This window comes from Neopsephotus bourkii, unplaced genomic scaffold (assembly GCF_033783945.1).
Source record: "Neopsephotus bourkii isolate Nb327-2 ecotype Australia unplaced genomic scaffold, CSIRO-AGI_Nbou_v1 NB_360, whole genome shotgun sequence".
Lineage (NCBI taxonomy): Eukaryota > Metazoa > Chordata > Aves > Psittaciformes > Psittacidae > Neopsephotus > Neopsephotus bourkii.
The window spans coordinates 2,212,048-2,227,452 of NW_026900866.1; the positions used below are offsets into that span (position 1 = coordinate 2,212,048).

The 15,405-nt window shown below is 35.0% G+C and overlaps 1 protein-coding gene across 4 annotated transcripts in view; it reads left to right on the forward strand.

The window, feature by feature from the left end:
• The window catches only part of SPATA17 (spermatogenesis associated 17), an 86,336-nt gene that overhangs the window by 30,714 nt on the left and 40,217 nt on the right, over positions 1-15,405 (forward strand). For all 4 annotated transcript variants that reach the window (XM_061348582.1, XM_061348578.1, XM_061348580.1 and 1 more), the window contains one exon: positions 5,148-5,271. In XM_061348582.1, the coding sequence (XP_061204566.1) occupies positions 5,148-5,271 (124 nt within the window). The remainder of the gene's footprint in view (positions 1-5,147; positions 5,272-15,405) is intronic.

Genomic DNA, 15,405 nt, shown 5'->3' on the forward strand with positions numbered 1-15,405 from the left:
TTTCATGACCACACATTAGCTTTATATATTTTAATTTTCTTCATCCTTAAGGATTCATATTAGTTTCCTGTTCACTGCAATGACGGAGCACTACTGTTCCTCTGGATTTGAAGAGTTGTTGAATGGGTTGATGTAAACATCATTCACATTTAAAATAATAATAAAATAAGAATGTTGGACACCCCTTTGTGGTATATCTCCTAGGCAGTAAGTTACCTTGTACTGCTAATAATTAACTGCCTCTTTGAGCATCTGTTTCACTGCAACTTCTGATCAGATATTTTGGTCAAGTAATGATAGCAGGATGCACAGGAGTATATATAATGGTAGAGAGGAGTAAGTGGGTTGCAGAGCTGCTTTATTCTGCTCAGTAGATCAGAGCGGGAGTGCTCAAAATACGACAAAAAGGTTAAGGCTGATCAAGCTATCTGATGGTATATAGCTAACATAAGTATGTATATGTGTGCTCTGTTCATACTTTAAAGTGTGGAGCTCTCTGAAGTATTTTTACATCCTTGCCTAGTCTGTACATTTATTTATTTTTTTCCCCAGATAGAACAGATGAGGTCAAAGGATATTATCATGGCAGGGCATATTCCATTCTCACCTCCGCCAATGCAATGTGAAATCGGGTGACATGAAGAGGTGTATCGATAGTATAGTCCCACTAATTTCGTATTTATTTTCCTGTTCTGCATTTGAGCAGGGAGGATGATGTCTAGTCAGGAAGCTAAACTGCCTACTGCCTAAATTGCAGGAATTTGATGATTTGTGGTCTGAACTGTTTAAAATCACTATAACTTTATACTCTTCTGGTTACTCAAGGCAACTACACTAATTATTGATGTTCTCAGATGCCCTTTAGTTAATATTGTAATTTTGTGGTCATCTTGTTAAAGGACCACAGAATGCCAGTGAAAATGCAAACAGAATGCAATAGTTTGATAAAATTCAGTAAATATATGTCAGTGTGAATTCATAAAATGATGCAGTTCTATGCAGAATTATTAAAATCTGTATATTACTGAAATCAACACTTGAAGACCTTTCCAAAAGTGCCAGGAGCAATATTATATGTGTATTTTTAACCTTTATGCAGACAGCAGGAGCACTGTCAACCGAATTTGCATCTCATAGCTGGAACCAGCACCACTGCCTACTGCATAATGAAGTATCAGAATAACAATAAGTTACCTTGACATATGAAAATGCTTTCTTTTCAAACTATATAAAGCAAATAATTTTGTCATTAACAAATCAATAGCTTCTTTAGGATTTGTTACTCAGGATCATTCTCACTGATATTATTCTGTGTTGTTGAACTCAGTTTCAGGTCATGATAAGATACTATATTGATCAAAACTTACAAAGATATTCCATAAAAATCTGTGTGGGAGAAACTCTGATTGGGCTAAGCTTATATGGGAAGCCAGGTTTGCAGGAAGGTGCAGTAGCTGCTGTTAATATACTGAGGTAAGACTTAAGGTAGTGAAAATACTCTGTGCTAAAAACATTACCCTCTTTTTCAGTCATAGCAGTTTAGTTAGCAGTACTGTACCAAGCAATACCAAAAAAAGAATGCTTACCATTGCTCAATGAACCAAAGATACGTATGAACAAAGAGAAGGCTGACAGTGAGTGTAAGGGTTTAATCCAAACATCATTTAATTTCAACAAATTTTCAATTGATTTTAATGGGATTTGGATTTATTTTCTCTGGAAAGGCATATTTGTAGAAGGTCACAAGCATGAAAATTCTCCATAAACACATTTACATGTAAGCTATCTGGAATTCTAACACTATTTGGAAGTTTATGTCTTTAGTATCACTTATGCTTATACACAGTTTTCTGTATGGTAACGGTGAAACCCTCTGCACAGTGCATAATGTGTTAGTATTAATCTGCTAATGTGTGAAATAGTATATTCATATCCAGATACTTTTAATTTCTCTGCTTTTTGCTTCTATTCAAATTCTTGAAAGTATGGTAAAGGAGATAAAACTTTCAGGTTCCAATAGCTTTAGAATAAATCTGTATTTATGCTAAAACATCTGTGCTTTCCAGTCAAGCAATGTTCGGACTGCTACATACCCCTTATTCTGTACTCCCTCTCAGAAGAGAATCATCTTGGGAAGTATTATCCCCAAGACAGAATTGTCTGCATGTTCTGTACAACTGTACAGGGCAGTATAATTCATGATAGAAATATTTTAGCACAACTGACAAAATGTGTAGGCTGCAAAAGTGTATTGAAAATCATTTGTAGCTGCTTAAAAAACCTCAACCTTTTAGTCAATTATGGTACAGCATTGGATTGAGGACATGATGACAACAAAGGATCATGATGATTTGGATGATGGTACTGTCTGAAAAGATGAGGAATTCCACTGGACTTCAATAAGTATTTTAGACCATGTAATTTCAGCAAATAATAACTAGTATTCATTCATTCAAAGTAATCTGGTAAATTCAGATTAATGACAATGGGAAATAATTTCTATCCTATATTCATTATATCTGTGATGCCAATTTATATTTTTATCATTTCTAAATAGCAATGAAATCCATATCCATGGCTGGGAAGAAGTGTATGAGTATGCAAGAACATGAATTAACTGTAGTAATATGTTGGTAAACATTTCATCAGTTATAAATAGTGACACTGAAGCTGAATAGGGGACTCTTTAATCAAAAAGAAACAAGAAATAGTATTAAATATGTAATATGGATCATACACTGATACTGAAAGTAAAGTGACATAAAATAGAAGAACAAAGTTGATATTGTATGCATTGTCTATTTATTCATTTGTTTATGATTGATCTATATAGAACAAAGAGTGTCAAAGTAAAAATGCTTGTGTACCTCCAAGCAGTGACTCTGAAATCTGCACCTTAAGGACAAAGAAAGGTCGCCGATCTCTCCAACTCCTAGTTCTTTGTCAAAAATGGACACAGTTAATGAGGTTTGTTTGGTACAGCACAAATTCTCAGACACAGATAGAGATCCTTTCAATGGAAACAAATTTGTTTGGCTTTACCAGGTTACTTAGCGATTAATAATAGCCTTGAGATGCAGGTCAGAAAGGTCATCCTCCCCGCTTGCCAGCACAATCTAAAATGTGCAGCTAGTTCTGCTCAGCAGGCTTTGAGGCCCCAAAACGCTATGCATAAAGTAAAACAGGCTATTTTCCAACTTCTTTTTTCATATTAATAAGCAATTTTCAAGAGAAGGATGGCAAAATGGGGGCCATGCCACTCTTAAGTAATTCATTTATTTTGCAATTTAATCTTATGTTGGAAAAAAATTACACTGCTGCAAAAGCATAGCATGGTGATTTTTAAACGTCAGTGTGCTTCATAAGTAACCTTGTGTGAAATATTGTATTAGCAGCCTTTAACTGTAAACTGCAACAAAAATTGTGTCCAGAGAGTGAAACAGACCTATGTGTCTTTTCTGATTCTTTTTTGTTATTTTTTATTTTACATCTGGAATAAAACACATTCAACTGCTTAATATTTTACTTATTTTAGTTGATGAAAAAAATTGAAAGCTTGAAACAAAAATTCTACATTGCAGCTTGTATTTAGGGATGTGATTTCATGGGATCCATATTTATAGAACAGTTATTGCTCTTTCACTGTTTTGATGAACTAATACAGAATTCTGATAATTAAAATATCAAGAATAACTCTGAATCACAATTTTAAAAACACTTTCAGGAGCAATATGACTTTCCCATAGGATTATTCATATCAGCAAGCTTATCCATGTGCATATTTTGACAGGATTTGACCCTTGTCCTTGAGTGTCTTATTTGGTACTCACTAAAACAACTGACACTACAAATGTGGACCTCTCTAAAGAATCTGTTTTGTGGGAATACTGGAATTACCCAGATATGTGAATAATGTATTTTTCTTTGCTTTTTATTTTCTCATAAATACACATGCCTAAAAAAAAAAAAAAAAAAGACTACAATTTACTCAACTTTTAAACAATCTAAGTGCTTGACTGAATATGCTTGGTGGCTTTGGCATGCAGGTTAATTTGAACTAGCTATTTCATAATAACCGAAATAATAGATGTTAATCAAACTAACCTTTTTTAAATGGGTCAAAAGAATTCTATAACACCTGCGCTATGCACAATAGCATGGAATTCTGTTTCCTACAGAACATTCTTTCACTCAACTCTTTGCATAATTGATGGCAAGCCTGACTCTATGAAAAAGCCATTGAGGAGGAAATCTACATCCATTTGCTGTGAAAGTTTTTCTCTAAACGTTCAGTTAACATGAGTTTTCTCTCCTCTTTGTGAGTTGGTATTCAGTACAGTTCCTTCTTTCTTTTACAGTAATATAATTTTCTATGACCAAATATTTCTGAATACACAGACCCATCCCTTTAGATGACACTATGCATTTGCAAGCCTCTGTCATGCAGTGGCTTATGAGGAATTTCCATTCATGTTCCTAGTGGTGGCCTCTACTGTTGCTGTCAGATCTGTGTAAGCCTAATGCCATGGAAACTCTTCTTAAGGACATTGCAGACGTAAAAGCTTTACATCAAGTTCTTCTGTATGCCTACACTCTCAGCATTGCAGACGGCTCGAGGATCTAGGAGTTTATGTCAACGCTTATCCTGTGTCTACTGTCCTCTCTCATTCTATAAGATCTCTCTCTGCAGATCAGAAGGAGGCATTGCAAGGTATTAGGTGAAACACAAGTGAACAACTTTTATTTTGAAACCATTTGAAGGAAAATCAGTAAGTTATAATAATTTGTGCTTAGAGAAATTCAAACTGAGATGATGCTGAAAGATAAAAAAAGGACATAAGTGAACGCTGTTTTATCAAGCTATAAAAATACATACATTAGCATATTCTTCGAAAGAGTAAGCAATATGAACTGAATATACTGTTCATAGTTTTTATCATTTTAATCCTGTTTCTTCGCAGTTATATCCATGTAGAAACCTGCTGTTGTGCAACTGAATGAACTGTAATTTTGCATTCCAGTGGTGTCAGTATACTGTTAATACATAATAACAGAACACTGTTAAGCTATAAAAGTGTTAAAGTTAAATAAAACATGAGCACATCTTTTATTATTGTAGTATAATTAGCAGACATATTTTATTACAGGGATGAACTGCAAAAGTACACAGAAATGATGGAAAATGAAGAGAAAAAGAAAGAACTGGAAAAGAAAGAAAAGAAAAAGAAATACCAAGCCCGAAAGATGCATTACCTCCTTAGCACCAAGCAGGTTGGTGTACCTGTCCCTGACAGCTCATGCAAACCACTTGGGCCCCCAGCCTGACAGAGATAAACTAGCAGGCTGAATGGGACATGACTTGTTGAAAAGATAACACAAAGACACTACTTCGAGTTCAATTTAGTGCTTTCCTATAGGCAAGAGCAGGTACCATGACTATTCTGTGACAGTAGCTTCATAGAGGCAGCATCAGCGCTGCTGGCAGAAAGAGTCCAAGTCAGCAGTTTGATCTGCCACTGTGATAACACAACATGAAGGGCATAACCTCGCTTTAAAAACTCATTTTGACTGGCTTATTGTTGTGTTGTTGCACTTGTCAAGAACTAACAAGTTATTAAGCTGCAAAGGGATTTTGTTTTTTTTCCTTTTTTTTCTTTTAATTGAGCAAATGCTGGGATTGGTGCTGTGTTCTGCTTGGGTTTAGGATAGATTGGAAATGCAAGTTTTCAGCTGAAGCTGAATCTTAGGGCTGCCTGAATCAGCTTATTTAGCATTATTGTTTTCATATAGAAATGCCTCATAAATTTCAAATATTTCTGGATTAATTTGCTTTGTATTGATAAAAGTGGTATATTTTTCTAAGCTTTCTTCCATAGGCTGCTTTACAGACAGTTAAATATGGCAGTAGATGTATCTTAGACAGAATGCATATGGCTGGTAAAGCTTGTGAGTTTGCCTTTTTTTAGTCCCCTTTTGTGAACTTATAAAAGATTTTGTGTCCGTGAGTGTTCAGTGACTGGTTGTTCTTCAGATGAATTTACATGCAATCAGAGAGTGCTGATATGAACCAAGGGTCTGCTTTTCATAGGTTGTTAACTGAAATCTCTGTGTAAGAACTGTTAATCCTAAACAATGCAAGAAAAATACCATGACACTTAGTGACAAAAAACTTAATTTTTCTGTTTGAGAATCAATTGTGGTCTATCCAATAAATAAAAATATAGTATAATTAACTGGATATCAGTTATGAAAACTCAATTTATAAATCAAATTTAAGTTATTGTATTAGAAAAAAAAATAGTAAAATATTATTAGAGCATAGCATAACAAGTTTTTTGAGTGGCTTTTAGATAGGGAGCTAGTTAATAACTGAAAATAGTTCACAATAATTTATTTGTCCAAATACAGATCTAGAATATTTAGAATAATCTGTGCAGTGTTTTCATAGTGTGATTACTGCAGTTCCCTTCCCTTCCTGCCATGCATGGAAGTGATGGAGCTGAGCCACCTCATGTATCAAGGCTGCAGACTTTCAAGCAGGTTATATGAGCAGCATTGCAAAATACGTATTTGCAATAATTGTTTCAAATGTATGTGATAGTTTTGAATCTTTTTGTTTTCCTACAAGCAAAAAGAGTGAGAAAAGGGTGTTTACTTGTTCACAGAAAAGAATTAAGGAGTTGTTGCTTCTCAATTCTAGCTAAGTAGGACATGTCAAGGACATGTCATTCTCCACTCCCTGTAAGCTGAAGCCAAAAAACCCATCTCAGATGTGCTACAATTTAAACAGGGAGATGATCAAACACCACAGTATTGCACAATGTAGCAGATGATACAGTGATCCTTTTTGGCCTTACAGTATGTGAATCCTTTATTGACTACAGAACTTGCTCTTGTTCCACAGATTATATATATGTATTCATCATATTACATGTGTGTGTGTGTGTGTATAGATTGTGCCCATTCCTGATTGCTAGCATTGTTTTACATGTCAAAAAGCAAAAACCAAGAGTGCTAGTGTCATGAATGTACAGGAATGTCTAGTATGTATGTAATAACATAGACTATGATGAAGTCAACATATTTTGTCTTTTTCATTATTTAACTTGCTATTCAAGCATTTAGTTACAGTACATAAACTGTTACCTTTATAAAGAAAAAAATGAGGAAGAAATGGATATCAAACTCTAAATTAGTATGTATTAGTTGTTGTTACTGGTAGCAGGTATATACACATAGTCATACATAGCCAGATGTGAGCTTGCTTTGATTACTTTCCAAGCCAATCTGGAGCTATAACATGGGACTCAACACAAACCAATTGGCCCTGTTGGAGCTATGGTGTATTAGCTCAAGAACTGATGCAGTTACACAGCTCCTGATCAGCTCAAAATAGGGGCAGAATAAGTGTGTGTATGCTTTAAACTCAGGAGCAAGGAGTTTGATTTGCCTGTGAGGTGTTATATAGGTAGACCTACATTTAAGTTGTTTTCCCTGCAGTCCCCCACATTTTTGAAGGGGAGGTGTGTGTATATTGAGTACCATTGCTATGAGACCGACATTCAGGGAAATCATAGAATCATAGAGTGGTTTGGGTTGGAAAGCACCTTAATATCATCTCATTCCAGCCCCTGCCATGGGCAAGGGCAGGGATGCCTCACGCTAGAGCATGCTGCCCAAGGCTCTGTCCAGCCTGGCCTTGAGCACTGCCAGTGATGGAGTGTTTACCACTTCTTTGGGCAACCTGTTCAAGTGCCTCACCACCCTCACAGTAAAGAACTTCCTCCTTATATCTGACCTGATCTAAAATCATTTTATTAAAATTTTAATTTTTAGCAAGGAAGTTTAAGGAAAAGAAAGTTAAAACAGGGTATTCACATAATCAGTGTTTACTAATAGTAGTAATGCTAATTGACAATTACTAATGATATTAATAATAATATTACCAATTGTCTTTCTGTGAAAGAACAATGTTATGCATCCTACCAACTTGAAAACACAATTTTTTGCTTTACTAAAAGCAAGCTACACTTTTTTTTCCTGTACTACCAGTTGTATCCATGCAACACAAATATAACCCAATTTGTAGGCATAAAAGTGGGCTTAAAAAAAGAAGGATTTTTTTTTATTTCAATTAATTTAGTTGCCAAATAATGTCTAGAGAAATAAAGCCTGAGCTCTAAAACATCACGATTATGAAATACTGAGCTTTTAATCAACTTGCTGTATAGGCCAGTAGTGTCAAAACCAACTCCAGTAGCATCTTACACACATGAGATTCTTTTGATTCCTATAATTATGAAAAAACAGAACCCAAACCTAACAGTCAAGTCTGTGCCCTTCTTATCAGGTGGTGAGTTATGTTGTCCTTTCACTCACTGGTTGCTTGTTGCAAGAAATTCCAGTGTAAAATACAGCAGGAAATAAATCTGGAGGTGGGAGCTGCCCAGCTAAATCCCATTTTCAGACTAAGATTCTCTTTATTTCAGATTTGAAAATGTATATATATAAAGCAATATTTCCCTTGTCTGTTTTTACCTTAACAGCTTGATAAATTCCAGCTTCATGATGGATGTCATAAAAATTGCAGTACAAATTTAACAAACCTTTGCCTTTGTAAAGAATGTTTCTTCTCATTCCTTATCTGTCATCACACAGTAGAAATAATATGCAGGTGTATTTTTTTTTTTTGTGTTGGTTTTACCTGGTTTATTATGAACTTCATTGCAATTTCTTATTGCAGCATGAAACATATAAAGTTTTTCTTATTAGTCCATAATAACAATATGCTATTGCTATTACAGTGGTAACGATCCTTTTTTTTAGTTGTCATTAATAAATGAGCTACTTATTAAATGTGGTTCTCTATTATAAACATGTTTACTTATGTAGATTATTCTTCTATATCCCTGTAGATTGCCTTTCTGTATTAACAAAATAATTAAATAGATTCTTACTTCTACTCTGTTATCTTCTCAAGGCTGACATTTGTAGGAAGGGCCATCCTTTGCAAAGTGCTAACAAATGGACTTTAAAGTCAATGGAAGATAGAATTGCTGAATAAATTGATGGCACTTGGTGGAAGTTGGTATGAAAACTCACATCTGGTGGATCATGTGTTTGCATGATTCTTATCATTGATATTTCCAGCCTTCAAAAAAACATAACAGATGTAAACATCTAAGACAGTGAAAAGTTCTAATTTCAACAATGAGAACTGAATTTTTCACTTCTTTCTCTGTGTAACACCCATACTCCATAAGCAATTCTACTTTAGGGTAATAGGAGTCATTTACCAAACTTATGTGGACTCTTGATTAGGACTCTTGAATATAAAGGTAGCAAAAACATACCCCAAGATTACATGTTAGCTTTTGTTTCTCAAATCAATTTTGTTTTGATTTTCTTTAGTTATTGTCCAACTCAAAATTATAACACCTGTGTCAGTTGTATCAGTCATTATCTCATGTCTGTTAGTTCATAGAGTTACATATTTAAAATTCAAATTCTAGTCAATGCTGAGGTATTTTTTAATTACATTTTTCCCATCAACAGAAATGGCAATTTATAAGCATTACACTGATTATGTATGTCCCCTTTGTATGCTACTGGAAATCAGGAATTAATTCTGTTGAATTCAGGTGTAAATGTTCTAAGTAAGGAAGAAAAAAACACCACAAAATCCTTCCTGGAGCAGGTTAATGAATATTCAGAAACCACAACTGATTAATATGCTTCTAACCTAATGTGCTGTCCTGTAAGAACTTGAAAACAATTGGTCTGAAATGACACTGACACCCACTCTGTGTGTGGACACCTGGCAGTTTTATTCTTATAAAGGTGAGGACTCAGTGGATAAAGCTCTGGCCTTTGATCTTCAGATCCACAGTTTAAGAGACAAGGCTGCAAGTTTGGTCATTTGAGCTCAATCCTGAGTGAACAGAACACATCACAAAATGATTATACGTAATTTGTTACTGCTGGCAGTGTCTGTTTAGGAAAGACCAAGGACTGAGCTAGCATGAAGAATGAATTAGCTATTACCTCTTACATTTTATTTCCTCCCTCTTTACTGTTGTAATTTTGTTATCCTGTCTCAGAAATATTCCAGGGATGAAATTATCGTTCATTATAACTACTGATACTTCCTGAAGATGAACTAAAATGGTTAATTTTTGATTTTTTTTTAATGTAGGTGTCCCAATCACTGAATGTCCCCACCTATCCATGGGTGTTTAATATCCACTCATCACTTCTCTGCCAAGAAGTCTGATATTTCTGAGGTCTTTCCAAAGCTTGTACCATAAAAAATCCCATTTAAATTAAAGAGGAGAGAGTGAGCTTTCCTAGCTCTAAGGCAGGCTTGCAGCTACATTTAAATAGCATTAGTATATAAAGCACTTCATGCCACAGTATTCGGTTTTTATAAAGCATGATTTCCAAAGGATTCTCAATTTACATTAAATCCTTGTTACAGTACTCGTGACATGTATGTTTGATCAGCCAGCCTTCTTCATGTATTCACTTCCAGCTTGGAAGCCAGATGTATCAGTCCATTCACAGGTATTCACTGCGGGAAAATCGTTCAGCTCTTGTGCCTCATGGGGCACTGTACACACCATCTCAGTTCACTTGAAAGGAATCTGAGCTCACGTTGCTTAATGTTTCTGTCATAAAGAAGGACAAAGTGAGGTAAGCTGCAAGCAGCCAGTAACTGTTTGTGATTCTGGAATACATTATAGCTGAACAAAGAAAAATGTTTATGCCTAGAACTAATATTCCACTAGGTCTGAATTCCAAAAATGAACTTTAAGCGATTTGCACGCACAATCAAGAATTGTTATTTCCCTTGGAATTTGAGTCTAGTTCTTGCCCTTCAGGATTACGCACCCTGGGAACACTCAGGACTGTAATTCTGCTGTTCAGCACAGTATCATGTTGGTGTAAAAAGAGGTCAAGTGCTGGAAGCCACCGTATACCTGGTGTGCATTCTGCCAAAACCATTAAGGCAAAGTGTACAACTTCTGTTTTGCTCATATCCTTTTCAATCAGCCTTTCTTTTTCTCTAAGAAGGGTGGTTGTCTCCCTCGAGAAGGCAAGTACAATTAAAGCCATAACTACAGTGGTAAGTATGGTGATCTTCATGCCCAGAAAGGGGTAACTCCATAGATTAGGGAGTAATGGGAAAAGGCTGGGGAAGTGCTATTTGTTGATATCATAATCTGCCTCCTATAAGAAATAGATGGGTATGCACAATTTCAAATGTATTTCTTCCTGGTGTCAGTGAGCAGTTCTTCTTTCCCATTCACTCTTGCCCTAAGTCTCATTCTAGCTCAAGTAGTGAACTCAAGTGCTTCTAACAGAAATCAGTAATTTCTTTCTTTGCCATACTTCACAGAAAACAAGATACTTGCATCCTATTTTTAAAGGTAGTGAGTGAATGAACTTAAAAAATGAATAATTTTCAGCATGTTCTATGACAGTACTGCAAACTCTTATTTTTCCTAAAGGCTGCTTATTATAAAATCATTTCAATTCATTTGATAACTGGGTAATTGTGGAAAGAAACGAGAGTTTACACTGAAAAAATCAACTGTCATTAGAAAGAGCTTAACAGCAATAGGATGTAAAGTTTGAGTGCTGTTTTGTGATTGATCCTATGCAAGCTCAGGTTTCAAAGGCATACCCATGTAGACATGGCAACATTTCTCAGAGCTGCTTTTAAATAGCTTGTTGCTAGTCATGTCACTCATACTAAGCATATGCTATTATAGCACAGTAGCATGTCTTCATCTACCATGTATTGAGCATTTAGCATCTCTGCATCTAGCATTAGTCATTTAAAAATCCTCTAGCTAGAAGGTCCCTGTACTTAAACTGTCCTTTTCAGCACCTGAATTGCATAATCTCTATTTGTGTGGATTTTTTTCTAGACAACAAACTTCTTGCTCAACTCCTGTGGGCAGGATTAATGGCAGAGTTTAAAGGACAAGCTGTGTGATCTATCAAAAGTGTACATGCTGAGATCTTAGAAAAACATGACCACATATTGTGTATTACTGTCAATTGGGGTGGCAAAAGGGTTGGATTGCTGCAGAGTCAGAAAACTGGTAAGACTGAGTTTCATACTGAATGCTGGCTTCGTGTATGATGTGGCACACACATTTAAGAAAGAATCTATATTGCAAGGAAATTACAATGTAGTGCAAATATCAGCTAAATAGCTCACACACAGAGCCACATTCACACACATTTGCACAGAGTGGAACTCCACTGGCATTCCTGAAATTGTTACTGGGATAAATGGGGTTGATGTGTAGTAGTCTATCTGGTGTTTTTGTAAGTGTGATGTCACGTAGGGTCTTTCTCAGGTAATTTTGAAATTATTATATCAGAAGTACATGCTAAATAAGAAACAAGTGCATAAGAAGAGAGGTTAGGAACAGCTTGGGAGAAGTCATGAAGATAAAACACAATATTTCTCAACAGCAAACCTTCCTATTGATTAAGAAGTGGCGCTGATGGTATCCTTGCTTTAATGAGACTTCAAGATGAGTGATGTACACACCAGTTCTTTTGTTTTTCAGCTGTTAGGCAAATGAAGAGTATGATGGCAAAGTTCTTTCATTAACTTGCACAGTTTATTCAATATTCAATGCCTTTGTTCGGTATCTAATAGGTACTGTTAATTTGGGAATTGTGTCTGTCCTGCAATGGGCATTATAAAACCATTATATCTTCCCCCATCTATTGTTTTCTTTGCTTCCAGTTTTTCTTTTTCAACAATCTTTCCATAACATCTTAATCTTTTTTTTTTCTTAGTGCATCACTGTTTTTACTCATTTCTGACTACCTGTACAAATCTAACTAACGTGGTTCTGCTCCCTCTTATTTATTCTTACCTGTATACAATATTATGACCATTCATTAAACCTTCACCTCATTGTATATTGGTCTCATTGAAGACTGCTTTGTTAAATACACTGCCACATTTTGACTGTTTAGTCATTGTCTAATCCTATAGGTTTACTACAGCAAATTGTTTAATAAATCTGTCAGAATATATGTCTGTGAGAGAAGATTCACAGGTAAGCACAATGCAACAGATGTAAGAAACAATGAAAAGCAATGAAAGATTACATTGCTTAGGTGTATATATTTTTGAAGAAGTGAACAAATTCTCTAATTAGCAATTATTTAATGAAAAAAGGAAATTTCTGTATGATTTCCATCGCTATCTCTTAAGAAGGGCTTCTCCTGTCTTCTGATATATTGCTGTAGGTAACTTCTGGTGTACTAAATGGTATAATTCCAAAGATTTTTCTCAATCCAGTGAGGAGTGAATTTCGAGTTGCTTTTTTTTTTTTTTAGAAAGTTAATCTTTTCCATTATGAAAACAACAGTAGATGGGAGTTTTAATTTTAAATATGTAAATGATATCACACATTTAAAGGCTCTAAAAACTTCTGACAAGCACAAGTCATTTTAGCCTCAAAATAATCTTGTCAAATAAGGAAATTCAGTGTATTCATATGTGGTTGTTGATACACGGAAGAATACAATCACCATCAGAGATTATTCTTCATACTAAGATCTTTTATTCCCATTTATACAGGGCAGTTGTAGAAACAGGTTGGTTTTCTGAGATTTGTAAAATTTGTATATAAATACCATAAGCAATCCCAGCACTTCTTGAGTAAAAAATGGTAACAGTAATGGAAATTCTCATTCATATTTTAAGATAAATTCATTCAGCAAGTTGAACTGTATTTTTGTGCTTGTTTCGAAATCACTTAGAAGTTAACTTAGAAGTCAGCAAAAGAACTTGGAATGGTTTCTCTCTGTTTTGTGTTTTCATCATCATATTGTTTCCCATGTCATCACTCCCTCATTCAAGTTATTACCCCTGATCTAGTCAGGTCATCAAGAGCCTGCATAAGAATTAGATTTCACCGAGTAAGCCTTAGTCAGAGAAAGAATCAATGAAAAGTGGATACATTTGGGAGGTGCCTCTGCATATGCTGGGCTGCTGTGTTTTGGGTGTTGTGCCGCAGCAATCCATGCATTAAACCAAGAGTTTGTTTCTCTTTTGTCTCTTTGCCAAAATACAAAAGCAGTTGCTACCTGTTTGGAGACTCAATTACAGTTTGGTTTCCTGCAATGAACTTAGTGCTGTGCAGGTTTAGAGGTTGATTTTATGGTCTGTGGCCAGGGTACTGGACTGCAATGTTTCCTTAACACCTCATTGTATACTCCATAAAATTGCAGCTGGGTTTACTTATAAAAGTGCATTTAAAATGTGATTACACTATTATTTTGATATCAAGCAAACATTTCCTAGATGAAAAGGACTGAACCAAGCTTTACAATCTGAAGGCAAAATAACAATAATTAATGCTCCTATTACTTTGTTGAAACAGAATATATATTAAGCAGAAGACAGGTAATTAATCCCACTTGAAAAAATATGCACTACTCATCACTCATTTATGAATTCCTTATTCTCTGCATAAAAGCAATATCTCAAACAAAGCTAAAATATCTTAGGTACAATGATAGGCTAGGCCATCCAATTCTTTTTTAGATGAAATTCCTGAGAGTGTATTTTTATAAGGATTATAGGATCAGGCCTAAGCTCAGTGAGAACTGAACCTACATTTATAAAGCTCGGTGACATTTTCCCTCTTGTCAGCCATGGTAAGGAAATTTTACCTCAAACTGGAATGTTAAACCACATTACTGTATTTTCCCCAATATTTGAATAAAGTTTACACTATTTTTGTTAATTGTTAATATAAAAATGTATTTATATTGGTTTACAAATCACAGATTATTCCTAGTAGAATGTATTGTAATGCGGTTTAAACATTTCGGTCTTTCAAATTTGAGTTCCTGGACATAGTTTCATTATACTTGTTGCTAGAACAGTATTTGCAGAATTTTTATAGATGGCCCTTTCCCCAGTAAATTTCATGTTAGAGGTATTATCCTTTTATTTTCACTACAAATGGAATAGTCTGAGAGCCTGTAGTAAAATAGGTATTTAGAAGTTTTAAATTCCTTTTCTTTTACAGACATGGTTGCAACATCACATAAACAGGTGTTTATTTTTTTTTCTTTTCTTGTGAGTCATTAATGTTTTAAGGTATTTCTTTTACCTCCTAGAAAAAATATGTCTGAGGATTAACAAGATTGTTCACCGGAATTCATGTGGAAGCATAACAGCAGAGGCTGAGAAATGATCATGTTTCCTTTTAGCTCTCAGCAAGAGTAATTGAATGTTGAATATCTTACTAAACACTGGACTGTGACAGCGTGTTAACACTCTGACTATCTCCTAACAGCAGGGCAATTATTTGCTGAGTGGGATTTTTATAAATCCCCTGGCAGTAGTATGTCCTGATA